This window comes from Nipponia nippon, unplaced genomic scaffold (genome assembly GCF_047370975.1).
Source record: "Nipponia nippon isolate SJK-2023a ecotype South Korea unplaced genomic scaffold, ASM4737097v1 scaffold_15, whole genome shotgun sequence".
In the NCBI taxonomy this organism is placed as follows: Eukaryota; Metazoa; Chordata; class Aves; order Pelecaniformes; family Threskiornithidae; genus Nipponia; species Nipponia nippon.
Genome location: NW_028262331.1, coordinates 6,105,494 through 6,132,546, shown reverse-complemented (window position 1 = coordinate 6,132,546; position 27,053 = coordinate 6,105,494). Strand labels below are relative to the sequence as shown.

General features: G+C 58.5%; 2 protein-coding genes across 2 annotated transcripts; both read left to right on the top strand.

Moving 5' to 3' along the window:
* Nucleotides 1-9: 9 nt before the first annotated feature.
* On the top strand, nt 10-17,406 carry MMP28 (matrix metallopeptidase 28). The gene is made up of 8 exons (XM_087751738.1): nt 10-141; nt 7,992-8,071; nt 8,769-8,932; nt 12,918-13,139; nt 13,796-14,041; nt 14,471-14,620; nt 15,157-15,324; nt 16,502-17,406. The coding sequence occupies exons 1-8, from the start codon at nt 40-42 to the stop codon at nt 16,894-16,896; spliced, it is 1,527 nt and encodes a 508-aa protein (XP_087607864.1). The 5' UTR covers nt 10-39; the 3' UTR covers nt 16,897-17,406.
* A 4,819-nt stretch (nt 17,407-22,225) lies between these two features.
* On the top strand, nt 22,226-26,589 carry GAS2L2 (growth arrest specific 2 like 2). Its single transcript, XM_087751996.1, has 6 exons — nt 22,226-22,598; nt 23,254-23,492; nt 23,626-23,733; nt 24,321-24,417; nt 24,770-25,043; nt 25,213-26,589. Exons 1-6 carry the CDS (start codon nt 22,241-22,243, stop codon nt 26,429-26,431), a joined length of 2,295 nt encoding a protein of 764 aa, XP_087608122.1. The 5' UTR covers nt 22,226-22,240; the 3' UTR covers nt 26,432-26,589.
* Nucleotides 26,590-27,053: the final 464 nt, after the last annotated feature.

The following is a 27,053-nucleotide window of genomic DNA, read 5'->3' as shown; positions in this document are numbered from 1 at the left end:
CCGCGGCGGCCGGTGCCGATCGGAGCGGAGGGAGCCGGCATGGGAGCGCGGGCGGGCGGGGCGCTGCGGGCCGCCCTGGCGCTGGGGCTGCTGGCGGCGGCGCAGCCCGGCCCGGCCGCTCGGCAGCGGCGGGAGGCGGAGGTAGGACCGGCGGCGGCACGGCGGGCTGGGGGCCCGGAGCGGGCGCCCGCCGTCCTCAGCCCGGCCGTCGAGGGGTGTGCGTGCCCCGGGCGCCACAGGGGGGGCATGGCCCGGGGGCGCCCATGCCATAGGCGGGTGCGTGCCCCGGGGGCGCCCCTGCCATAGGTGGGTGCGTGCCATAGGTGGGGAGCGCGTGCCGCGGGTGCGCCCGTGCCATAGGTGCTCTCGTGCCATAGGCGGGTGAATGCCATAGGTATATGCATGCCATAGGTGCGCCCATGCATGCCATAGGTGGGTGCATGCCCCAGGTCCGCTCGTGCCGTAGGTGGGTGCATGCCATAGGTCTACCTGTGCCATAGGTGGGTGCATGCCATGGGTGGGTGCATGCCCCGGGTGTGCCTATGCTATAGGTGGGTGCATGCTGTAAGTATGTGCGTGCCATAGGTGTGCCCGCGCCGTAGGTGGGTGCATGCCATAGGTGTGCCTGTGCTGTAGGCAGGTGCATGCCCCGGGTGCACCCATGCCATAGGTGTGTGCATGCACGCCCGAAGCATGTTCACACCATAGGTGCATGCCTATGAGTGCCCAGCACCCGTGCATCCTCGCTATAGCTGTGTGCCATGGATGCCCCATGCGTGTGCATGGCACAGGCGTGCGCCCATGGATGGCGAGGGTGAGCCCCGCGTGTCGCAGGCGTGTGCATGCCAGCTGCAGCTTTGTGCCTGTCCGCGCTGGTGGTGTGTCCATGCCGGAGATATGTGCGGGCACGGCACAGGCGTACGGCCGTGCCTGCTGGAGGTGGGCCTGTGCTATAGGTTTGTGCTTGGAGTGCCAAGGAGTGTGCCCATGCATGCTGTATACGGAGGTGTGTCCCCACAGGTGATGTACATCTGCAACCCCTCTCCCACATAGCCCTGCAGCAACAGAAATCTTGCACTAGGAAACCATCCCACCTCCCAGCAAACCGGGATGGGACAAAAGCCAGTCTTTCCCCTGCCCTGCCTCTCACCAGGGCTGTCCCCATCACCTCTGTTTGGATTTCTTCTGTTTGTCCCCGCGTCCTTGTCACGCCATGCTGCCATCCGCTCCCGGTTGTTTTGGGAAGACGAGGTATGAGGTTTGGCTGCTGAACAAAGGTTAACGTTGGAGATTTTTTTTTTTGTTTGGACATCGATCCAGTGTCCGTTTGCACAGATGCTTGATTTTAAAACCCCAGCAAGTCCTGGTGGATTAATTGGGATTTTTCATGTGCTCTAAGATGAAAAGTGCACATAAATGCTCGGAGGCTGGTTTTAATGTGCTGGCTGCTTATGCTGGGAAATGCTGTTTCGAAGAGGTGATTTATGCGTGTGCTTGTCACAGTGTGCACAAACCTCAGCCTGGCCCCTTGTGCCACCTGGAGAAAGATAAATCTGCAAAGTTCTTAATGCTCAGAAAATCAATAATTTAAAATTTACTTTAAAAAGAAAACCAGCTCACTGGGGGCGAGGGCTTTAAAAGGCCCAGCCTGCCTTTTGATTCCTCACTGGTGGCTTCTGAGAACTTTTCCCTTGAAGCCTCAGAGCAGGTCCCAGGATTGTGGCAGATCCCAGGCGAGGAGTGCTGGGCAAGGGACTTTCCCGTCTCCCTGCCTCAGTTTCCCCAGTGCCATGTGCCGTGCTGGCCAGGGACTTTGGGATGATATACACAATGGAAATGTTTAGAGACTGGGGGAAGAAAGCTTGTCTAAATAAACCAAGCAGTTAATTTTGCTTTTAAGAGGAAGCTGAAATTCTCATATAATATCAAATAGTTCTAGTTACTTGTGGCTTTCAGACCACTGCCAGGCTTTGCTTTTAAAGCTTTTTTTATTGTTTTTAAAATAGTCAAAGTTACCAACAATGGGTTGTGTAAACTTAGATGCAAAAGTCAGAGAAAATATCTAGTTGTGTTATTTTCCTGGCTTGTGCCCTTGTTTTCACTGCGTTTGTATCAACTGCAGCTCCAAAAAAAAAAAAAAAAAGAAGGAAAGTTTGGGAATTTAATTTGAAACATTTGTACGTTAAATCATCTTCTTATCTGCAGGCTCCAGATAGGAGAAGGTCCGATGCTAGATAGCACGTAGTTTGGCAGGTCTGGTTTCTGGCTGGGTTGTGCTCAGGACAGCAGTTGGGTGTGTGGTAATGCCCGCGTCTCCCTGATCCTGCGGGAATTGCGTAAAATCCATAGCACACGAGACCTCACCCCATGTTGGGAGTGAAGAGCGTGGTGGAGCGCCATCGGTGCCAAGGACAAAGGACAAAAAAGTCCCTGTAGTGATTTGCGTGAGAAGCTACAGGTCTGTTGCGATGGGAAGGAAAAAATGGTTAGAAATTTGAGAAAAGCAGGGAGTGGAAATGGAAAGCGAGACTGAGGGACTGAGGCATTCTCATTTTGGATTCTTTTTTAACTTTTTTTTTCCATTCTGCCCTTCCCTTCCCTTTCTTGTGGTGGCATTTGACCTCTGACTTTTCCCCCTCGTCAACCCCAGGGCTCACATTTAGTGTAGGCTCTGAGCTGTATTTGTGCTGAGAAACGCTCCAGTGTCCGGATGAGCTCCTTTACGGAGCAGGCAGCCAGTTGGGATGCTGGATGCTGCGGCAGCCTGGCCGGCGCAAGGGTCTCTGGGTACCACCTGGCACGCAGTGGGGCTCGGCACTTGGCTGGGACCCCCGGGCGCTCCCGCTGAAAGGAGCACCCCCACGTTTTCCCTCTGATTGAAATAAGGGGAAGAAAACCTTCTTCCTGGGAAAAATTCCTGCTGTTCAGCCTCAGCAGGGCAATGCAAGGAGAGGCAGAGAGGAGGAAGAATTACTCAGGTGCCGTCACCCCTCGAGGCACTGCTGGGCTCTGCGTGGCCGGGGAGAGCGTGTAAAACCCATGAGATCATGGCTCTGAGTTGCTGCCGATAGTGGGGATGTGGCAAGCAGTTCCAAGGCAGCCGGTGGTCCCCCGGTGTGATTAACAGCCCCGTGAGTCACCGCAGTGCGAACAGCCCTGCTTTCTTCCCGGCTCCCCCCCAAACAATCCCCACTTGTTAGGCAAGGGGCTGGCGGCAGCTGGGAGTGGACACGTTGCCTTCCCCCCGGTTCCCATCCCGATGGAGGGCGAAGACCAAGCGTCTTGTTTCCTTTCTCTCCTTAGACATGAAAGCACAACCGGTCTGCATGACCAAACTGGTTTGTCAGCTGCTCTGGTATTTGCAGGGAAAGGTTTGGCCAAGCCCAGTGTTTTCCCCTCTTTTCCCCAAGTGCTTTGGGTCGCATTCGGATAGCTTGGGTGCTGCCGGAGCTGCTGCCGGGTGCTGCAGCCTGGCGCTACCCAGGGCGTGGGGTGCCGGGACAAAGCTGTGAGCTGGTTTCAAATGCAGGGGTGAATGGTAGTAATTGCTGATGAGATATTCCTGTATTTACCACACGTGCAAGCAGAGCAATCTGCCAGCCCCGCAGGCAGATTAACACCAAGCCCAGTGCATTTCATGGCATGTTTCCTTTCAAGTGATGTGATATTTATTATTCCTGTCCCGAGGCATCCCTCCTGTCCAGGCAGATGGGGAGGCAGGGAGCTAGCTCCAGTTCAGCATCCCAAAGACCTAGGTTAGTGAAACCAGGCGGGGTTTTAGTTAGACCTGCTGCAGTCCTGGCCTGCTGCCCCTGCTTCTCAGCTCCAGAAGATCAAGTGTGAAAGCTAAAGGAGCTTAAAAGACACTGGGCACAGCATTTCCCCAGCTCCACATCTTCAGTGGCAAGTAGATAATTTCCAGCTAAAGTAGATTTTCAAGAGGGGTAGGTGGGAGGGGAGATTCCTTCAGGACCGGATTAGGCACAGCGGGGGAGCATCACGGCAATGAGATGGGTTTTAATCAGCCTCCGTCATTAACATACAGAATTAGCTCACGTTTCGCTGCCTTTTCAGCGGGAGGACAACCAAGCTCCGTACTTGCTAATCTCCCTTCTGGTGTCTATATATATAGTATTTATATAGATACTTATACACACACTTAAACAAAAGAGACACAAGGACTCTGCCTAAGGGTTTGCGATTGCAGGCAGGAATGCGGTTTGGGAGAGCGGAAAGAAATGAACATTTTTAAATAACTTGACATCTTCCGAAGGCAGCGCTCCAGCAGGCAGTGACCCGATGGGCAGGAGGAGCTGCCGCTCCTTCTGCAGCCATGCTAAAACGTGCTCATCCCGGGGGCCAGCTCTCCTTGTGTCTGTGCTGCAGGGGGAAACCGAGGCTGAAAAGCAGGAGCTGCGGCTTCCCCCGTGTCCGTCTCGGCCGTGAAATGATGCAGGATGGAGCCTGGGGCTGCTGGGCACCAGGGCCGAGGACTTGCCTGGGCTGGCTCGCCAGGCTGCCGTTGTCTCCTGCTTAAAAACAAAAAGACTTTGGAGGTGCAGCTTGCGGCCGGCTTCCTCTGTAACCACGACACGAAACACCTGCCCGCCCTTTGGCAGGATGGGATCACTTCCCTCCGCTGCCAGGGATGGAGGGGAGAGGTGGGGTTTGTGTCCAGGCGAGCAGAAGGGACCACGGTCAACGGGAGCCCAACAGGAGGCTTCTCTGATACTTAACCGGTGGAAAGGTGCCAGAAGCTGAGTGTGTGGAGGGGAGGGCAGGCAGGACCGGAGCCTGGTGTCTCCGCACTCTTGTTATCCCAGTTTCCAGGGAGGGAGGTCTAATTGTATTTGCTTTTGGCCATGTTCCACCTGGGATGCCTGTGGTCGAGGGCAAGGTGTTTCCTTGGCTTTAGCTCTCAGCAGAGGTGATATCCAGGGTTGTAACCAGCTCCCCATCAGAGCCCTGAGATGGAAGGGCCCCTCCGTCTCCCCCAAACCATCCTCCCGCTGTCCCTGCTGCAGCCCCGAAGGCTTTTCTGCCCTGGCGCTGGCTCCCCAGCAGCTGGACCTTTCCTCTTCTCCCTCCCTCGTGTGGAAGGGGAGCCCGGAATATTTCATATTAATGCTCAGCTCTTGGTTTCCTGCTGTTTTTCTTTTCCCATTGTATGGAAAAGAGCATTTCCCCATCTGAGGCAAGAGGGAGGGGGTTTTCTCAGCATGGCCAGGCTTTGCATTGCAGCCTCTGGAGAGATTTAATGGGCTGGCGCCAGCTTCCACCCAGCCCTTCCCAGAGCCTGGCTGGTCCCTGGGGGTGTGCAGGGCATGGGCACTGCTGGAGGGGGTCTTGAGCGTGGGTTTGGGCACAGGACACTGTGGCATGGGGCTCTTGGGTTCCCCTGTTGCCCTGAAAAGTCTCTGGTCCAAGGGACTTGATATGCTCTGCTGTCTAATAAATACCTCGCACGGGGAGGATCAGTGCATCCCTCTCCTGTAGCTCTGTGTTTCCAGGACTAACATTGCCGGGAGCTCACCATAACCATGCCTAGAAAATGTCATAACATTTCTCCTGGTGGTTTTGCACCCCAAGAGCTGGTGCCTGCGTGCGAGAACCTCAACATGACACAGGTCAGAAACTACAGGGAAAGTGCTGCTTTGGTTGGACTTTCAAAGCTCAAGGAGATCTGGGCAGGAATAATAAAGCCAGTGGCCTGTGTACGTTTTGGTGCCATTCAAGAGCAGCTGCCGTGATAGCCCTTGCTTTTTTGCCATGCACCCTGATTTGTCCAGATGGGGTTTCAAGCATTCGTGAGATCATGGTGGGGAAAAAACATTTTCATGCTTTAAGAATGGGATTGTGTTGGGTTACAGGAGAGGAAACAGCTTACAGTTGTTATGTTTTAGATGCTAAGTGAAAGCAAAATTGCGGTAGAAAAGGTTTAGACTGCCATGCTTTTGAGAACCAGGACTTTCTGTCTGGGTGCTTTGTAGCTCACATTTATCTGCGGTGATGTAAGCGCCGGGGATTATCACCCCACATCCATATATGTAGCTGGTGATTTTCTAATTCTGGAGGAGAACACTATAAAAACACAACAGCTGAGAAAGATGGCGAGATACCTTCTCCTCTCCAGGCTACTCTCTCAGGGCTACCAAACCTCCCTGCCACCCCATCCTCATGAGGGTCCCCTGTCCCCGTACTCTCCTCCCCTGCGTCAGCATCCCGAGTCGCTGCTGTATTTTGCCTCCTGGTACCCACGTAAAGGGGGGAGTTATCCCCGTATGGCTGGGGAGATGGCAAGTCTGGGCTATACAGTCCATCCCCGAGCAGAGATGTTGCAGCTTCGCCAGGCGGACAAACCGATGCTCTCTCCGGCCAGCGCAGCTCTTACTCACACGTGATTTATTCTGACTCACCAGGACTGGGTGCGCCGTGTCTGGGTGATTCCAGCCACGCTCAGGCTTTTACTGCTGCAGCCTGATGCTGGATCAAGATGCTGCTACCTCCAGCCGAGGTAGGCAGCTGGTAAATGTGTTTGGTGGGAAACAGGGCCAAATTTTTTGGCTGGGGCTGGATGAAGAGCATGTCCCAGCAGGAAGCAGCTGGAGGGGGAGCCTCTGTGTAGAAGGGGTGTAAAGGAGGAGATCGGTTTGGTGTCTGGAGGAGATGAGGTCAGGGAAGGAGGTAGAGAGGGCTTCCAAAGAGGTGAGCAGCAGGCAGAGAGCACGTGGAAGGTGCCTGCCCTGCCTGCGGGGAGGTGGCGGGCGCGGAGGATGACGTGTTTGGGGATGACGTGAGGATGACTGTTAATGGCGAGCGAAGGGTTTGGGCAGGAGGAGGAGAGGGAGAGGCCGTGGCGCACCTTGGGGCTGCCATATCCAGAAACCATTCCCGCTCCCCACCAGGCAAAGCACGGCCGGCTCGGTGCTGCCTGCGCCCAGGAGGGATGCTGCCAGCTCCGCGGGGGCACGGTGCGGGATTGAATCGCCTGCCAGAGGCGGACGGTCAGGACTAGCAGGGAGTGCAGGTTAACACCAACCCCTTCTTCTCCCTGCCCTCTCACCCATCGATAACCCCCCAGATAAGCAGGGAGGGAAGAGGCTTTAAAATCACAAGGCTCTGCAGCGGGCAGCAGCTGTGCTGTCCCAGGGCAGTCCATAGCGGTCCTGGTGCTCAGCCCACCTCTCCTTTGGGATGTGGGAAACAAAGCAGCCGCTTTCACTTTTTATTCCTCATTACTTTAACTCCGATTCTGTTGCACTAACAGGATGCTGGGCGGCTTGTTTGTCTCCTGCAGACATCCCTGGTGGCGCGGAAGGCGGGTGTGGAGCATTCCTACGACCGTGGCTATTCTCCGAAAGCTGGGGGCGCAGGCTGGGCAGAGGGAAGCCGTTTATTTTCTTTAACGTGCAATTTATGTGTTGGAGCAAGTTCAGAGCGACAATCTCCGTCCATGTAAATGGCCGATAAGAAGAAGAATGGTTTGGCAGAGCAGATTGCCCCTGGAGTGTCTCTGTTTTGCAGCAGCACATCCTGCATGGGGATGGGGGGAGGCTGCAGCCTGACCCCATCTCACCTCACCCTACTCATGTCCACAGCACTTTAGCCTTTATTTTAATCATTGCATTGAGCCGAGGAGATTAGAGCTGTGGGTTTCCTAGCCTCTGGCTGCGGATGACATGGCAGCAGGGTTTTTTTGATCTGTTGATAGCAATGTTTCCTCCTACGCCTCCATCATGTCATGGCCAAAAACCCAAGAGCCATCAAAAGTGATGGGGAGGAGACACACATAAACCTGTATGAGCGCAGGAGGTGCAGCTGCTTGGGGTGCAGAGGTCTCAGGAAAAAAATAACTGGCCATTTCTGCACAGCCCCGGGTTTGCTGCGCTGTTTCCCATCGCATCTCCTTCTTTTTTCCCCCCTCCCAAGCCAACACGTGCAAACGCCTGCCCGTGCTCTGAGCTGCACCTCTCCCATGTCTCTTCTTGCAGCTGTTCCTGGAGAAATACGGCTACTTTGGTGAGCTGGGGGCCGGCACGCACAGCCCCACCGAGTTCACGGAGGCCGTGAGGTATGAGCCTTTTATTTAAAACTGCAGCCGAAATGCAGCAGCTCCGGCTGCGTGGGAGCTGCCGGTGCTTGGGGAGTCTTTTCACAGCTGGGGGGATCTTTTTGCAGCTAGAGGGGCTTTTTGCAGCTGGGGGGGCTCCCTCTCACATGGTCTGGTGATAAAGCACAACTGGTCCTTTTTGGAAATGCTGGTCCGTACCCAGCTCCCGCAGCTGGGTGCCGGCTGCTGGCAGCCCAGTGCCTCGCTGCGCTGCTTTATTTGCCTTTTATGGCCCGGTGCTCCCCTTACAATAATATCTGTGGCGAGGCCAAGGTTGGGGACGGCTGGGTGATGTCAGGGGGCTGAGCTGACAGCCCCTGCTCGGACTTCTCCTATCGAGATCACATTGGCTCTGGGAGCATCCCTGGCCTGACCCTGGGCAAAGTCAAGTGCAAAGTCAAACAACCGGGGTTAAAAACTGGGAATGGCATTTTTTAGGCTCTTTGTCTACTTTTGCCCTGCTGGGAGATGGCTCACTGGTCAGATGTGGTTGCAGAGGCAAATTCTTCTTGTTTTATCACCTGGATGCATTCCTGACAGCAGGGCACAAAGCTCGTTGGGTGAAAGCCCTGGCTCAGGTCAAACACCCGGCACAAACACAACCGAACCCCCTGAGAGGGTCTGGGTGTGGGTGCTGATGTTTCCCTTCCTTTTCCAGGGACTTCCAGAGGGTGACCCACCTCCCGCTCAGCGGGGTCCTGGATGCCCCCACGCTCCATCAGATGGCTCTGCCGCGGTGCGGCACGGGCGATGGGGAGAGCCGCGCTGCCTGGGCACGCCGGGCATCTGCCACCCCACGCCGCAGGCGCACCACGCAGCACGGTGAGCGGCAACGCCAGGGGTCTTGGTGGGGTTTGGGTTTCTGGGGTGCTGGGAGTTCCGGCTCTTCCATCCTGGCTTCTGGAGATGCTGCCGTGGCTGGGAGGTGCAGCCACGCTGGCACAGCATCCATCCCAGGACCTGCCTGGGCTTTGCACCACTTTATTTTTAAATGTCTTTTTTTTTTAGTTATTCTGTATGGCTTGATGTCAGTAACGATTAGAGAGATGCAACTCCCACTTGTGGGGAAATCTGGCTCTCTGAGGTGCTTTTACTGCTGTTGAGGGAGCCAGGACATCTCCCAGGGAACTATCAGGTCACCATGGCCTCAGGTACGGCCATGCTGGCATGATCCAGAGGGCAGGGGCTGGCACACAGTGAAGTTATCTCCAGGCTCTGCTGAGCTCTAGGACTTCTAATGTGTGTTAGTCAGCCAGCAGTAACCACAAAACCTGCTGGTGCTGGGCTGCCTGGCCACAGGGAGTTCTTTCACCCACATTAAGGGGTTTAACTCTGCTCTGAGCAACCTGTGTGTCCAGGATTGGGCCTCTTGTCTCTCATGAGCTGCTTCCTGGGCTTGTGGATGAGTAACTGGATTCCTAGAGAGCAAGAGGGCTGGGACCAGCTGCACTTAGGACATGGGAAAAATGAAGGCGAGATTAAGAAAGGACTCTGTGCTGTGTCAGGCTGTCTCTGCATCTGGCAGGACTGGTGATGGACGGCCCCAGGAGACAGCCCCATCCTCCTCCTCCTCCTTCTGGCTTTCCTTCCAAAACCCTGACATGAGCATCGCCCTTGCAGGGACCATCCCGGGCAGAGGGTCTGCTGTGCCCTGGGCAGGAGGGCAGTGAGGCAGAGCCGGGAAGGGTGTGCAGCAGGAGATAGGTGAGCAGAAGCAGACCATGCCTTGTGGCTCATGGGGCTCCTTTTTGGGGATCATGATCCATCGGTGGGTGGCAAGAGACACCCAGCGGCTCCGAGCCCATGTGGGGAAGGGCTCTGTGTTGCACTGGTTGTTGCTCTGGTGATCTGGTGCCAGCAGATCCTCCATGGCAGCAAGCTGGGGTGCAGCCGGTGGCAGCACCAGCAGGCAGCGGGGATAGGAACAACGCCACACTGGTGCCCACGGGCTGGAGGGGAGGGAGGGGGTGCCCGCATGGCTGGCAGCACTGGCCAGGAAGGCCGGAGGCTTTGTGCTAAGTTGGCTGTTTATCCTACTTGAAGCAGGAAGCTGCTGCAGCTGAGCCAGCAAAGTGCATTGTTATCCACCCCTCTCCTAGCAGGAGCTTTGCTGGGCAGCCGCTATGTCCGTCATCCCACCGGCTTCGGGCAACGCTCGCACCCCAGCACATGGGCAAAAGCCAGCCCCGGTTGAGCTTTGGCTCCCAGCTGGGATAGCCCAGCAGCGGTGGCCAGCACAGGGCTGGGGAGGGCATCCGTCCCTCCCGCTGCTCCAGGACTCGGTCCCAGCCCAGCGGAGGAGATGGGCTCCCTGCTGTGGGATGGGGTCCAGCGCGTCCGCCCTTCTCTGCGCCTCTGAACAAAACCTTGCCTCTGCAATGGAAGCCCAAGGCTTTCTGCTCACTGGGAAGGTTTGGGGACAGGGCCTGTTTGCCTCTGGAAAGGGACCAGGTTTGGAAATAGGGGTCTGCAGTGGAGGGTGCCAGGAAGAGGACTTCCTTCTAGCTGCCTTGTTGGGCTTTACCAGGCACTGGAGCTGGCCAGGAGCTCTGCTGACCAGCAGGTCCTCAGCCAGACGGCATGTCGGGCAGCGGCATCCTGGATTTTCCCTCGGGGAACTCCCTGCCTGCGATTATCCCGGGCTCAACGGCTGCATGCGGCCCCCAGCCCTCCTATTCCCAAGAGCCAGTTGCCTTCCCTTCACCCAGCCTTGTCCGCTGGTGCCATCCGTCCTCCTCTGGTGGGAGATGCTCTGGCCAGAGCCTCCTGCCCCTGCCCACCGGTGCCATCCATCCTTCTCCGCTGGGAGATGCTCTGCCTCTGTGGAGGGGGATGCCGGGGCTTTATCTTAGGGCTGCAGCCATCCAGGCAGGTATTTGGCCTCTGCCACGCAGGGTGTGGCCTGGGCAAAGCGCAGCCGTGTCCCATTTGAGGTGGAGGCTGTTGTTGCACTGACAAGCGGGGGGGAAGTTCTGCCCCTGGGAGGGTGACCAGCTGGCCCGGGGCCACCCCTGCCTTGGACTGCTCAGAAAGTGGGGGGAAGGAAGCAGAGCTGGTGGGGCTTGTCCCCATGGCCGGGGTGGGTGAGCTGGGATGGGGTGTCTGCCAGCTTCAGCGAGCAGCTTGGCTCAGACCCACGACAGCGAGCCCCGGCGTGCTGCCGGCTCCGTTCCCCCTGTTTTCCCGCACATCTGGAGCAGGCACATCGCTGGAGGTCTATCGCCGCTCCCACGCCTCGACACCGGCTCTGGCACCCGCATCTTCCCAGCACGGCCCCACGGCTTCTCTCCCGCTCCCAGACGCCCCCGGCCAGGTGTGAGCGTGGGGCCCTGGGGTCCCTGCAGCTGCCGAGGGTGCTGGAGGAGGAGGAGGGGGCTGTGATGCTGCACAGCGGCTGCAGGAACACGGATCTTTGCACCCCTGTGTGGTGGGAGGAGGGTGGGGAGGAGATCTCATGGGCTTGTCCTCTTCGTCATTGTCACTGTCTGCCCTGGTGGCATCGGGGCTGTGTTGCCCCTGAAAGGACAGAGCTTTTAAGGAAGCCATGGGCAGTACGATCCTTGGTGATGGTAAAATGATGCTTTTAAAATGAACGGTGAACAGTGGTTTATCTGCACTGGGATATTCCCAGCTGGGCTTCCAGGCAACATCTTCTGCAGGTAGAAATGGTCACGGTGCCCTTAAAACCAGTACAAACACAGCCCTGACCACTGAGGAGCTGGTCTCCTTTGCCTTGCCTTGGCTCAGCATCTGCCATGTTCAAATTACATGTATGGGGAGGTGGGGAGAAAAGAGGTCCCCTAAAAACCCAGACAAGGCTGGGACTCAGGGAAGGAGTTCAGGGGAGACAGGGAGGAGCACCCTCTTGCCGAGGGAGCTTTGGGTGCTGGGGAACCCCAGCCTCCCCCACACACCCTGGTTTTGGTGTCCCTGCAGCATCCAGGCTTGTTGCAGAGGGTGCAGAGGCACTGCAGGGACCAGCTGCAGGGACCGACCGCAGGGACCAACCGCAGGGCTCTGCTGCAGCTCCCCCTGGTAGAAACAAGCACTTTCCCTCCCCTCCCATGCTCGCTGGGTGAAGCCCTGGACTTCTCTGGGGTCTCTGGGCACGTGACGGAGTTCAGCATCATGGTGGTCACTGCTGTTCCTTCCTGGTGATGTGTTTCAAACCCGAATGTTCTCCCCTTGAGGATTGGCTCTTTTTTACCCTCTGGCTGCTGCCCAGCTCTTGGCAAATCTGCCTTAACTGGGCTGCAATCCCACATCCTCATCCCCGCAGTCCCGTTGTGCCCCAAAGGGGCTGCTGAGAGCTCTTCCCACTCCTTTTGCCTTTGGGCCACTTGTTTTCAGAGGTGGCTTTGCTTTCTCTCCCTGAAAGCCAGTCCTTAGGCTGCATCTTCTTCTGGGCATGAAGCTGGCTTCAGGCAAGAGACCTGCAGGTCAGGGACCCGTGCTGGATTTGGCCCTGGAAAGCACAACAAGGCAAGGGAAGGGTTCAAACTGGGTGCCCCAGCTTCTCCTCTCCTCAAACAGGTTTTGGCCCCTCTCCTAGGGTTTGGTTGCAGCTCCAGCCTTGGGCATCTCTGGGTGGGATCTAGTGGTGGCACCTTCAGAGGGATGTCATGGGTCCTCCTGCTGGTGCAGGGTGCTGAGGCTGCCGGTGAGACACCTGGGTTGACCTTTAGCTTCGGCTTGGGAAAGCCATGGCTTTTCCCAGCACGGGGAAGCTTTCCTCCACCCAGGCAGCCCTCGGGTGGAAGAACAAGTCCAAGTCCCCAACATCATGCTGAGCTTGCCCCTCTTGCAGGCGGGAGGTGGTACAAGCGGCACCTGACCTACCGGGTGGTGAACTGGCCCTCCTACCTGCCGCAGCACGAGGTGCGCCTGGCCGTGAAAGCTGCCTTTGAGCTCTGGAGCAACGTGTCCTCGCTGGTGTTTTGGGAGGTGCGGGATGGCCCGGCTGACATCCGCCTGACCTTCTTCCATGGGGACCACAACGATGGACTCAACAACGCCTTCGATGGACCAGGTGCTGGTCACTTCCCCCTCGTAAGCTTCTCTTTTACAACATGGGCTCTTCCCTGGCAGGGAGGAGGGCTGGGGCGGCGATGGGCTGGGGGTGATGGAGGCGAGGCTCTGCCCTGGCAATCTCTCTAACCAAGGACACCTCCCAGTTTGCACCAGTTTGCTTTCTGATCTGGTGTCCTCCCCCCCAACTTTGCAACTGGGGTCTGCCAGTGAGGCGGTTGAGATGCTCATTATAGGATTATGCTGATGGCCCTCGAGGAGCCCTCCCCACCCTGACAGCATCCTCCAAACCTGAGCTCATTCCTTCCAGCTGAGCCTTTCTGCACGGCGCTATCATCAGACACACTCAGGTTTTTCTCTCTTCTTGAGCGTTTGCCCGGCGTGGGTCACTGCGGTGGCTTCAGTCCCTGGCCTGAGCCCGGGGCAAGAAACCGAACTCATAAACCACAGAGCAGACAAACCTCCCCTGTGCTCAGGAGCAGAAGGCAGAACTGGTTTGGGCTGCACCTGCTGTGGGAAGCTGCTGCTCTTTGTCCCAAAGAGCTAAAATTGATGCATATTTAAGCAAACCAGAGCTGCATGTGCCCCCCCTGCCCCTCAGCTTGTGGCTGAGGTCCTCTCCTGCCCCACGGTCCCTGATGGCTCTCGTGTCCCCAGGAGGTGCCCTGGCTCACGCCTTCTTCCCCCGGCGTGGAGAAGCCCACTTCGACAGCGCCGAGCGCTGGTCCCTGCGCAGCGGCAAAGGACGCAACCTCTTCGTCGTGGTGGCACATGAGGTTGGCCACACGCTGGGGCTGGAGCACTCCCCCGTCAAGAGCGCCCTGATGTCTCCCTACTACAAGAAGCTCAGCAAGGATTTTGTCCTCAGCTGGGATGACATCTTGGCCATCCAGAACTTGTATGGTGAGCCTGGCTTCCCTGAGCATCCCTTGGTTCCTCCGGGGCTATTCCCTGGGATGGAGAGCGAGGAGCAGGGATAGGAGCAGGTCTCTGCAAAGAGAGAAGACTACATGCAAGGGTCACAGTGGGGATGGGCCCCATCCCTTTGCGGTTGGGGAGGAAGATGTGGTAGAGCATGTGGGGTGGGTACCAGGGCAGGGAAGGCTGGACTTGCTGCCTACTTGTTTGCAATCAGGGAAATGCTGGTGCGTGTTTTTTGGGGGTTACGGGGGTTTTGCCACCACCATATAGAGGGGGACAGGAACCAGACAGTGGGACAGGGACTGTTTGGAGCCCTGGGATGGATTCCCAGCCCTGTGCTCATGCATTGCTCCAGGGGAAGCCATTTCCCTGTTCCTTCTCCGTGACTCACCGCTCCCTGCTCCATCCCAGGGAAACCCTCCAAGGGCTTGGCCATCCAGCTCCCGGGAAAGGTCTTCACTCACTTCCAGGACTGGAGCACGGACTTTTACGGCGGGGACCGGCAGCAGAGGAGCCTCAGCGCCTATTACTGCCACTCCTTCTTCGATGCCATAACTGCTGGTGGGTGTTGGTGGGTGCAGCCCTCTCCCAGAACATGCACCCTTGCACCTCACCCCAGCACTGCAGCAGCCTGTTTCTGCTCTGATAAGCTCCAGCAATGGGAAAGGCGGGTTTGGCTGGTCCACAGCCCTGGATGTGCTCCTGAGGCTGGTGGCATCACTGATGCACGTCGCTGCTGCAGAGTGGAGCATCGTGAGGACACAGTGATGGCTTGGTGTATTGGGAGAGGGGAAAAGATCCTAAAACTTGGGCCATGGCAAGGCTTATTTGCTGCAGGAGCTCAGCCATGAAAGACAAGCCTTGAGAGGGAGCTGTGGTCAGCTCTTATCCTCTCCAGGCTGGAGTGGAGGCAATGAGTTATGAAAGCTGAGAGGGCGGCTGGAAAGGCAGAAGGGAGCTTCCAAAACCCAAGCATCCCCAAAGCACTGCGGAGCTGCGCGGGGAGGAGAGGGGAGCCGGGGAGCGGTGGCTGGGAGGTGGGATGAGGCTTCTTGCCTCTCGCCCGGGACCCCCTCACTCCTCCCTCTGCCCTGCAGACGCGGATCACAACCTCTACATCTTCAAGGGCAGCCACTACTGGGTGGTGCCAGCGAGCGGCAATGCCAGCGACCCGCGGCCCCTGCAGATGCGCTGGCCCGGCCTCCCCGCCGGCATCGACGCCTGTGCCTGGTCCCAGCTCAGCAGCAAGTTTTACTTCTTCAAAGGTACGTGAGGCATGGGCAGGAGAGCTCCCCTCGGGGCTGTCACCGCTCCTGCCTGCTGGTCTGGCTGGAGCACCCTCTCATGCCCGTGTCCCCTGTCCCCTCCCGCTGGTCCCATCCCAGGGCTGAGCTGGGGCATCGCTGGGTCCCACATGTGCAAAAACCCACAGGAGCTGTGGTCTCAGTGCCTACTATGGATTAACTGTATAGCCTTGGGCGTATCGCCCTGTCAGCCTGCATCACCCCCTCGTGCCTCAGTTTCCCCATTACTTCATTCAGGAGAGCAGCACTCACCTGTGTTGAAAATAAAACCAGATGCATCAAACCCTTTGGGGTCCCTGGCAGAAAACGCTCTGCGAAGATGCGTGGCCACAGGGGAGCTGAGATGAGTGTGGCATTTTCATGGTGCATGCTGTTCCCTGCACCGTGTTGGGGGCTGAGCTGCCATGGGGAGCTGAAATGCCATCAGCAAGCTGCCTGGCGGCATGCCGCAGCAGGATGGGGAGAGGAAGGTCAAACCAGGCAGCCTGGCTTCCAGGGTCAGCCCCAACTTTTAATGGAAACCAGTTTCTGGCTCTTCAGAAAGGGGGCTTTGTTGCTCCGGCTGGGTGAAAGCCAAAAGCCCCTCTCCCTCCCCAGCCCTCGGCCGCTCCCTCCCTCCCCGGGGCTGGGTCAGGCTGTAGCTTGCGAGCAGAAAGGGGCTTTTGTCTGCCTGCTTCCTGGGGACAGGGCTCTGCAGGGACACAGCTCTGCAGGGACACAGCTCTGCAGGGACAGCTGAGCACTCAGCCCTGATTGCAGTTCCCACTGCTGCAGTGCTGGTCTCAGTTGTCCCAGCCCCGGAGGGATCTGGGTCCCACTCGCTGTGCAGGAACAGGAGGGAGGTTTGGAAGGAAGCAGCGTGGGCTAGCAGACAGTGGGGTGGCCTTACTCTGTCCATGGCAGTCCCTTTCCGTGCCTTCAAGCCCCTGAGCTACTGTGCCTCAGTTTCCCCCCAGCCTGGTCGATGGGGCAGCCCTGTGGTGGTGCCACTTGGGTCACCAGTGGGATGAATGGCACTGACACATCTCTTGAGCTGCAAGGCCGGCCACATGGCTGAGCTCTTCCACGTCTCCTGGAGCCGGTCCTGCAACGGACCCTGTTGGGGTAGGCTCTGACCCCTCTCCCTGGCTCTTCCCAGGTGGCCGATGCTGGTGCTACACGGGCTCCACCTTGGAGGCAGGTTTCCCCCAGAAATGCAGCGCCCGTGGCCTCCCGCGGCACCCCGACACCGCACTCTACTTCCAGCAGCTCCGGCGCCTGGTCCTCTTCAAAGGACCCAAGTACTTTGTGGTGAGCGAGGAGACCCTCGGCGTGGAGCCCTACTACCCCCGCAGCCTGCGGGACTGGGAGGGCTTGCCCCCCGGCACGGCGGGCGCCCTCACCCACCGCGACGGCTTCGTCTACTTCTTTCGGGATGACCAGTACTGGCAATTCGACCAGGCGAAGCTGCAAGTGGTGGCCACTGGCAAATGGGCCACCCAGCTGCCCTGGATGGGCTGCTGGGATGCAAATGGGGGGCAGGTCCTTTTCTGAGCAGAGTGTGCCAGGATGAAACTTGGGGGGGGGGGGGCTAAACCTCACCTCGCCTGCCGCTGCCTGGCTCCCTCTTTATTTGGCTCTGGATTTCTGTCTGGGGATGGTTCGGCAGGGACCAGCAGGTCGGGGCGACCCGTGGACAGCTGGAGCCGTTGGTCGGTGGAGCAGTGCGCCGGTGCAGCAGGGATGCAACCAGGACAGGGCAGCCATCAGCCCAGGAGAGTCTGCCGCAGCCAAGTGGGCTGGAAGCTCTGGGAGACAATATTTTTTTTTTTTAAAGACCACAAAAAAAGGTATAAGCTATGGAGACTGCAAAGACACCCATTTCTGCAAACTTTCAGAATATCATTATGCATTTCTTTCAAACCGGGACTGGGGTTTGTTGATACTTTAGCTGTTGTTTTCCCACGATCTGGCAGAGAAGTGCCTCACTGTTGCTTGGTTTGGAGCTCAGCTGCTTTTAGGATGTTTCCTGGTTAAAACAAAAAGAAAAAAGAGACATTTGGACAAAAATAGAGGTCCATGTTTTGCTTTGCCCCCACTGCGTGTGCAGAGCCCCCTCCCCTGCCTCCTCCCCTCCCTTGCCCCGGGGATGGAGGGGCCGTACCTGGAGGATGAGCCCATCCCCTGTGGGTGCTTTGCTGGGCTGTGCTCACATCCCAGCCTTCTGCTGAGGCACCACTTGGAGACACCAATGCCATGGGATTTTTGGGGAGAAAGCAGAGGTTTTGGTGTAGGAGCCTCTTTGGGATGAAGGGCAGGGGGAGGTACAGCTGAGCTGCTGACCATGTCGCTGTGCAGCTCGCAGGCAGCAGGCGCATTGCAGCTTGGCTTTCTGATGGGTTTGGGATGGCTGGGTGGGTTCTCCGGTGTCTAATAAGGGTTGTGCTCACCTGGCAGCCTTTCTTGTGTGCAGAGAAAGTGTCTGGATCAATGTATTTTTGAGTCCTGTGCCCCTCTGCCGCAGTTGGATGAACTGGGTTGAAAAATTACTAGGGGGAGGAGGGGAAAAGGAGAGGGTGAGCAGGACAGACGGACATGTCCATGCATGCAGGCTCACGAGGACAGCTCGGCTGCATATTCCTCATTCCTTTCCCAAAGCAGGCTCCCCACCTGGCAACGGGTCACGTCTGCAAAGAGCCATCATCTCCCGCAGAGGGTGGGGGAGCGCCGGGTCCCCGAGGCGTGAATTCAGTGGCAGCAAATGCCAGCCCTCAGTGCTGACCAGCACAGGGCTCAGCTTTCTTAAAATGCCCTTTGATGTGAGACATTTGGGGATTTTCACCATGCTGGGGTTGTACATGGGGGGGCTGCTGCTTTGCTGATGATTCTCCCAGGACTTGGATCCCGGTGCTGCGTACCCTGCTTCGGGTTGGTGGCTTCAGCACCGGGCTGCGGCCGGTCCTGCTGTGCCGGGGCGCTGTGTTGGGATGCTATGCCAGGGTGCTTTCCCGGTGCCGGCAGCCTCGAGGACTCTTTCCTTTAGCGCACCATCCTCTGCTTGCCCTCACCCACCCTAGGTCTTCTCTGCAGAGAAGGCAGGAGCAGGGCTTGCCCCAGGCAGGGTGCCAGGGCTGCTACTTCCCGAGGGCTTTCCATGCTGCCAGATGCCAGCTGAGACGTGGATTTGGCAGGACGGGGAGCCAACATGAGCGGTTCTATCCATTTTCCATGATATTTGTGAAAGAGCCCTTCCTGTGCAGACATGGACACAGGGACTTCATCAGCTCATGGTCTAAAATCTCAGGGGATGTTCAATGTTGCCAAAGAGACAGGGCTGCATCATTTTTATTTTGAATTGAATGATAATAAGGCAATGTTGCTTGCAGGGAGTCTCCAAGGGCTTGGAGACCTGATGGCAACTAAAATGAACCTCTGGATATGTGGTTGTGGGATTTCTGCTTGTTTTCATGTCACGCTTTTGTATTTTTTTTGTAAAGCCAATCTCTGTTTCCTGAAAGGGCTGTATTTAAGATGCATGGGTGTGTTTGGGGCTGGAGTGGGTATTCCTGGATTTGGCCTCAGCTTTTGTGCTTGCTGGATCAAATGGGGGGGATGGATCCCACTGAAAAATCACTGTATGAAGCACATGATGCTGACGGTGGAGAAGACATGGGAACTCTCTTCCCTGCTTCATCCCAAATTACTGAGGATTTTTCCACACCTTGGGATGTGTTAATAGGGTTTTTTCCCAGCATGGAGGATTAATTCATGTTGATGGGGGCCCTCCAGGTCTCCACCTTTGCCCCAGCCCATCACAGTGTGTGAAGGTGAGTCCTTGCCTCCCACGGGAAGGGAGCACCCTGAAACCTTCCTCGCTGCTCCTGTTTGCTTTGCTTCATGCCACGACATGCCGGGGCGTCCTGCCTGTGCTGCCTGTTGGGCGGGCAGCATTTTGCCTGCAGGGGGAAGGACCCGCTGGCCGGCGCAGGCAGTGCCACAGTGTTGGCAGAGATGGTCCTGCCTCCGTCCCCGCTCATATCTCCTGCCAGGAGCCCTGTCTGCAGCCCCCTTGGCTGCCACTGGCTGTGGGATCTGCAGTGTGATGGGGGGATTGATGGGAAAGGCTGGTGCTGGACAAGGTCTTGCTGCCAAGACATCTGCTCTGGGCACTGAGAAGGGTCAGAAGAGCAGTGTGATGCCTGGTTCATGTACTACTTTTTGGAGATGGGAGGATTTATAGGTCCGTCTGTACCCCAGGGGTACTTCACACCTGCAGCTCTGCAGAGAAGCAGCAGGTCATTAGCTCCTGTCGTGTCCCCTTAGGAGAGAGCTAGGCATCCCTTCTGTGGTGGGACTGACGGCTGAGGATGGGAAAACTTCGAATCCTCTCCCATTTTTGGGTTTTCCTTTTCCTCCCTTGCTTGCCACGGTGCGTTTGTGGGGGCTGTGTGCTGTTGGGATGCCTTGAGGTCATGAGCAAGGCTGTCAGGGCTGGGGCTGAGCACGGCATTGCTGTCAGAGATGGGGTGACTGTGCTGCATTGCCTGCACCCCACAAGTTTGGGGGGGGCCTGGGGGAGGTGGACTGTCTCCCTGAGCCATGCGATCGGCCCCACTGGGTGCCCCGGCTGAAAATCATGTGTCACAAGGGTCCTTTTCTCCTGCTGGGCTCCCTGGCAGGGCATGCCAGGCACAGACTCCTCCGGCCAGCCTGCCACACATTCCCCAGCCTGGGGGAATAGCTGGGATTCTTGCATTTCCTCCCCCAAAATGACACGGGCTGATCCAGCCGTGATCTGCAGGGAGCATCAGCAGCTGGCTCCAGGGAGAGGACGGGGTTCCCCGACACAGCAAGAAGCCCCCCAAGCTCACAAGAGGCTCTGTTTCAGTCCCAAGGTGCAAGCATATCCCTGGTAGATTTGCTTTTTGCAGAAGTACCTGGGTGCAGGGGCAGCTCTGCAAGCCCTGGCTTAGGGAGGGAGTCTCTGACATTCCCAGCAGTGCCCACTCACCCCTGTAGTTATTTTCTTAAAGCCCCAGCTCCTGGAGTCACGCCATCCCTGGAGGAGTTCGGGTTTTGCTGAAGACCTTGCTGTCATGGGCAATTCGGGAAGAAGTTTGCAAGAGAGCATAGTGCAAAGAAACCCCAAAGGCAGGCATGCAAATACACCCCCCTCGTGCTTATTTTATTTTATTTTTTTTTTTTTCAGAAAGAGGCTTGGGGGAGAGGATTGATGGATTTGTGCTATGATTTGCAGGTGGAGCTACTCCATTTCCTTGGAGCCTGGGCTGAGCCCTGGTACAGTGCACGTCGCAGGGCTTCCCGGCTCCCACTAATGTGCAGTACGAGCCCTGAGTGAAGGGGGCTCCCAGGGAGGAGGGTCTTTGTGGGGACCTGTGCTGGCCCCAGCCTTTGGAGGTGACAAGACCTGTCTGTTCCCTGCAGCGGGATCAAGGGATGAGCCTGGGTTCAAATGTAGGGATTTACACCCAAACATGAGCAACCACTGGCGTTTTCACCAGGAGCTGAAATGAAATGATGAGAGTGAGTGAAGATGCTTGCAGTCAGCATGGGGGTATTTCCTTGAGAGCGCTGCCCTGGGGCTGGGGGGGGGAGCTGGTGGAGGGGGAGCCGGGGGACAGAGCAGGCGGTCTGGGACTCCTTGGGGCTGCTTAGCTCTCAGACCACCCCCTTGCTCCATGTCTTGGTGGAAGGCACAGAGCAAGCGATGGCAGTGGTGTATCTGTTGCTACCCTCTACCTCTTGCAGCTCTTCAGCCTCTTCCTCCTCCTCCTCCAGCTCTCTCCCCTGGGATGTTTCCAGGTTGCACAGAAACCCTGTGGGATGGCTGAGCTGAGGAGTTTGAGAGTCCGACCACCATCAGGGCCAGCCCTCTCCAAGGGATCTCTGCCCTGATCCGTGCAGCTTTGGGAAGCCTTCGCCTCGGCATTTGGCTTTCCAGCTCCCGGTGCCGCTGTGCCCCAGCGTGGGTGTGTGGAGGGCAGGAGAGATGTGGAGGGACTGGTCTGACCATCACCTGCCCAAAGCGTTCAGAGGTCCTCACACCAGACCCACACTGAGGTCAGTCTCTCTCCATCCCTCTGGGCACCCAGCCCAGGGAGGAGGGAGCCGTGCTGGGCGTCACCCATGCTGGGGCTCCCCTGCTCGGGTGGGCTTCTTGCCATGGCACGTTTGGGCTGGCAACGGCACGCGGTGGCATCTCAACAGAGTGTCCGTGCCTGTAAAAATGGGTGCAAAAATGTGGTTGCCTCAGGGCTATCAATTCAGGGGTACCCAGCCCTGATGATGTATCTTGTAGGGCCCCCAGGTCACTCCACATGCAGTGGAGGTGCGTGCAGGGGTGGCAGAGAGGGGGAAAATCCCCCTCTTCTGGAGTTCTGAGCAACTTGGGATGCTGAAGAGCTGCTCTCTAACTCCCTCCTGCCCTGGAGCTGGGGACCTCCGTGGAAAATCCACCCCTGGGGCAGCTGGCGAAGAAGGAGCAGGGCTCCCGGCAGAGGAGCAGGCGCTGAAGTGTTAACAGGGAGTGTTTGCAGCCGGTCCCTTGTCACCAAGGAGAAGGGAACAGCACTTGGGAAGGAAACAAAACACCCACTGCCCAGGAGAGTGATTTCCTTTCCCCACGCTGCATTATAGCCCGTGGACCCCGAGAAGGCTCCCGGCACCGGGAGGACGGCGTCACCGTCCTGGGTGGCAGAGAGCAAGTGGCACTGGGTGAGTGTGGCTGCTGGGGAGGTGGGCTGGGGACATGGGCCAGGGCAGCTCTGCATGTCCCCATCACCTGGGTTCCCATCACCTGTGTTCCCATCGCCTGTGTTCCCATCACCCATGTCCCCATCACCCCTTTCCCTCGGTCTCTTCCCAGTCTTATGGCAAAATGTGGGGGATGCCGGGCGCTGCGGTGCGGAGCATCCGCCCCTACCAGTCCAGCGAGCAGTACCTCTACGCCATGAAGGAGGACTTGGCCGAGTGGCTGAAGGAGCTGTACAACCTAGACATCGAGGTGGGCACCTTTGTGGAGGTGCTGGAGACGGGGGCCGTGCTCTGCTCCCACGCCAACAACATCACCCACGTGGCCGGGGAGTTTGCCCGTGCCTGCCCTGGCATGGCCCGCCACCTCCGCCTGCCCACCACTGGCGTCGCCTGCAACCTTGCAGCACAGCCAGGCACCTTCCAGGCCAGGGACAATGTCTCCAACTTCATCCAATGGTGCAGGAAGGAGATGGATGTTAAAGGTAGGATGCTGGGCTCCAGCCACTCCTTGTCCCTTTGTGCAGTTCCCCTCCAGCTGCTCCTGGCATCACCCCGGGTGCTTTCCCATGTGTTCCCCAAAGCCTGTGCCACCCCACCGTCGGGCAGCACTGCAAACACAAGAAATTTCTGAGCTGGGATTTCTTGCATAAGCTCCTCAGCAGCAGCTTTGCAGGGTGCTGGCACGCAGCAGGTGTGTTTGCTTGGGTGCAAATATGTGCTGGGGGGATGGAAATGGAAAGGGCGTGTGCTGTAGCGTGGTCCTGCCGTGCATGGCACAATCTCAGCCGTAAGGACATCAGGAGCAGTTCTGGCTCTAAGCAAAGGGTCTGTCACCCTGTCCCCACCACCAGCGAGTGCCCAGGAGGGGCATGGGATTGGAGGGACACGTCCTCAGCACACCCAGCCACTGGGTTTTGTGGCTTTGGGATGCCACGAAACAGCTGTAGTGCCTTTGCATGTAGATGCCCAAGGGGAAGGCTCTTCTTCTGTTAATTTATCCCAACTCTTGTGGTACCCAACCATATTCCTAGCAGGAATATTATCCCTTTGGGCGGGTTTTGAGTCCCCCTGTGCCCCCTGTCCCTTTTGTCCCCATCCCCACCCGCCTGGGCTCAGCCCAGCCCTGCCCTGCCCCAGACGTCCTGATGTTTGAGACGGAGGACCTGGTGCTGAGGAAGAACGAGAAGAACTTCGTGCTGTGCCTGCTGGAGCTGGCACGCCGCGCAGCCCGCTTTGGCATGCGCGCCCCGACCCTCGTGCAGATGGAGGAGGAGATCGAGGAGGAGCTCCGCCAGGAGCTGGACCTGCCGCCCACAGACACCCCCCTGCCCCGGCCCCCCAAGAAACCACGGGACCTCCACAACCTCGACCAGATGGTACGGAGAGGCACGGAGCGGGATGGGGAGGGGGAGGGGGATGGAGATGACGGGGATGAAGATCGGGATAGGGATGGCCACCCCAGGACCCTTCCCAGGAGCCCTGGTGAGGACCCATCTGTGCTGCCCACAGGTCCAGCATCTGGTGAGCCGCTGTACCTGCCCCGTCCAGTTCCCCATGATCAAGATATCCGAAGGGAAATACCGTGTGGGCGACTCTGACACTCTCATCTTTGTCAGGGTGAGTCTGATTTGCCCCGTGCTTTTGGGGCACAGGCACCAGGAATCCTGCTCTGCTGCCACGAAGCCTTTTCCATAATCCATCGCCCAGTGTGGGGGTTTTGACCGTTCTCCCCAAAGCAGGGCAGCAGGGAAGCTTGGCCCTGCAGTACGTGTTTGCATGGATGCAACCATCCCTGTGTACGGGACAAAACCTGCCATCCCACCCAAGCCAGAGCCAGGTCTTACCCAGCAATGGGAACAACTGGGATGCTCTGTCCCTGCCTGGATTCGTCCCTAAGCCTGGCCTTCCCAAAGGGATCAGCACAAGACGCTGGAGAGGGGATTTCCAAAAGGCTCCCCACTCTCCTTGGGGTGATGAAATGTGCCTGTCAGGATGGCAGGGGGAGCTGAGACCCTCCCTGCCTCAGTGGTGCTGAGCCAGGAATGAAGCTGTCCTTTGGGAGACCTGGTGGCACTTAGGGCAAGCCCACGGCTCTTGAAGCCCGGCTGAGCATGCCACCCCCATGCTGCTTAAAAAGAGGTGGGGGTCCCATGGGTGCATTGCATGCACCTCTCTGGGCCTCACAGCCACGGCATCCCGTGCAGATCCTGCGAGAGCACATCATGGTGCGCGTCGGGGGCGGCTGGGACACGCTGGAGCACTACCTGGACAAACACGACCCGTGCCGCTGCACCTCGCTCTGTGAGTCCCTGCGTCCCCAAACCCCGTGGTTCTGCCCCATGGCTGGGTGAGGGGGGTCCGTCGTGGGTCTCGCTGCTTCTGGGGCCGTTTGCAGGAGTGGGAGTCTTCGTTACCACGATGCCTCGTTACTTTGCTGGGGAATGTCTGGTTTTGGGGACTCTCTTTGGCTTTGGTGGCCACTAGAGGTCACGGCAGACTTTTGGATGAGCCGCACCCCAAAAGCCCCTTTGCAGGGAACACAGGTTTGCACCAGCATCCCCGGGGGGCTGGATGCTGAGCAACGGCTGGGTGGGCTGCGCCCGGGGGTGGGTGCAATGCTCAGGGGTGCTGAGCCCTCCTGTTTTCCCCACAGCTCACAAACAAGCCTGGAAAACCAGGACCCCCCAGCAGCAAGTGCAGCATGAGATCTGTCTGTGCCCGGCCTCAAAGGCAGCCACCCGCGGCCATCCCCAGCCCGCGCTGCTGGTCAGCCGCTCGCAGAGCCCCCTGCCCCCCGTCACCTGGGGGTCCCGTGTCCCCCCCGGCCCCCGGGGCCCTGCCACCCCCTCGCCGGAGGGCTCGGGTCGCCCACCGGGTGCCAGCCCTCGCCGGGAGCCAGCGCAGCCCCGGAGGGTCCCTTCAAGCAGGTAAGCAGTGCAGAGATGCCTTGTGCCCCAAACTGCCTGGTATCAGAGTAGTTTTTCTCAAATCCCTGAATTTTTTTTTCCCCTTCCCTTCTGGAGGTGCCCAGCACCAGGCTGGATGGAGGGGGGAAGCAGCAGCTCCCCGGCCTCTCTCCTCTCTCTCTCCTTACAGGACACGGGAGCCACCGGCTGCCCCTTTGGGGAAGCAGCCACCACCGTCCAGGTTGCCCTCTCAACCCAGCTCCCCTGGCCATGGGGTGACAAGTCGGGCACCCACCCCTTCCCAGCTGGCCCCTGGCATGCAGGACAACGTGGGGGTCCCCAAGGTGCCGCGGGGGAGCACCCCAGGGAAAAACCCTGCGGCACCGGCACGGGGCAGGTCCATGGCACCCAGCAACCGGCTGACACCAGCACCCCCAAAAAGCACCCAGCAAGGAGGCAAATCATCTGTGGCAGCTGTCAGGCTACAGGAACCGGGGGTCCCCACCGTGGTGACACCCCGTGCCCCCAGCCCCATCAAGCTCTGTGCCCCCTGCCCACATCAGGATGCCCGGGGAGACTCACAGAGCTGGAAAAGCCCACGGGAAGGGAGCCGGGGAGCCCTCAGCTGGGGTCAATCACCCTCACCCCGATATTCCTCCAGCCGGCTTCCAAAACAGGACAGCAGCGTTAAATCCACCGTCAAAGCCAGCCCGGCCGTCTGCCGGCCCCCCACCCCTCCGGCCCATTTTGCAGATGGGTGCAAAGTCTGTGCTGCTGGAGGGGATCCCCAGGGGACCCGGCAGTGCCACCCAGCCCTGAGCCCAAGGGCTGTGGGTGCTGAGGGACCCGGGATGCCAGCGGATGAACTGGGGGCAGCCTGTGGCCCTGGCAGGGGGAGTGAGGGGCTCCGGGGGTGCTGGGGGCATGCACAGCCCCCTGGCTACGACAGGGTGGTGGATGAGCTCTCCCACGGGAGGCAGCCCCTGCGCCCTGTGGGGCTGGGGAGCGGAGTCCCCAAAACACCTCCGCGAGCCACCCCACAGCCCACGGCCCTCCTGGATGGAGGGGAGGTGGAGGGGCTGGGAGCAGGGGGCCAGACCCCGCGGGGAGCCAGGGTCAGCAATGTCCCCAAGCCCCGGCGGTGCCTGAAGAAACCGGAGCGTGTGCCCTCCATCTATAAGCTGAAGCTGCGGCCCAAGGTGCGTCCCCGGCGGGACCACAGGCCGGGCAAGCGCCCCTCACGCATCCCCACCCCGCTGGGACAGCGCCTGTCAGCCCCCCGGGGCCAGCATCACCCCCCAGGGCCCCCCCGGCACCCCCAGCCCAGTGGCACCCATCCTGGGGCCAAGCCCTCGCCGGCCGACAGCAGCGCCTGGCTGACCGAGGACGATGAGGAGGCGTGGGTCTGACCCCCTCACCCCAAGTTTCAGCAGGGATGGACCCCTCACTCGTCCGAAGGTGGGAGCGATGCTGAACCTGGAGCTGCGGAGCCCGAGGTCAGCGTGGGCAGCACGATGGATTTGTTCCCAGGCAACCCAGGGGTCCCCCGCTTGCTCTTCAGAGCTGCACCCCCTCCTTCCCCATGGGGTTTTTTTTGGACTGGTTATTCTCCTCCTAAACAGGCGGTCTTGTACTGGTTTGGGTGGAAAAATCCAGCCCCAAATTGTGAGAAAGGGGCACTTTCTGCAGGGGAACTGTAACTGGCCCCTATGGTGTCCCCCTAAAGTGGGGACACCCTGCACCTGGCATCCAAGCATGCAAACCATCTCGTACCTCAGTCTTCTCTGTCTGTACAATGGGACTAACCATCCTCATGTCTTACAGCACCAAGAGCCTTAATGAGTGTTTGAGTCACTCAGGTCGGGGGGGGGGGTGTCACAGGAGGTGACCCTTGCTGAGCACCGCGGCTTCCTTATGGGCGAAGGTGGGAGACCTGGGGGGGTCGGTGGTGACCTCGGCGGTGATGGCTGTCACCAAGGCTCATTGCAGGCACCACCACACTCCCATGCCTGCAGCCACGGACCCGGCACT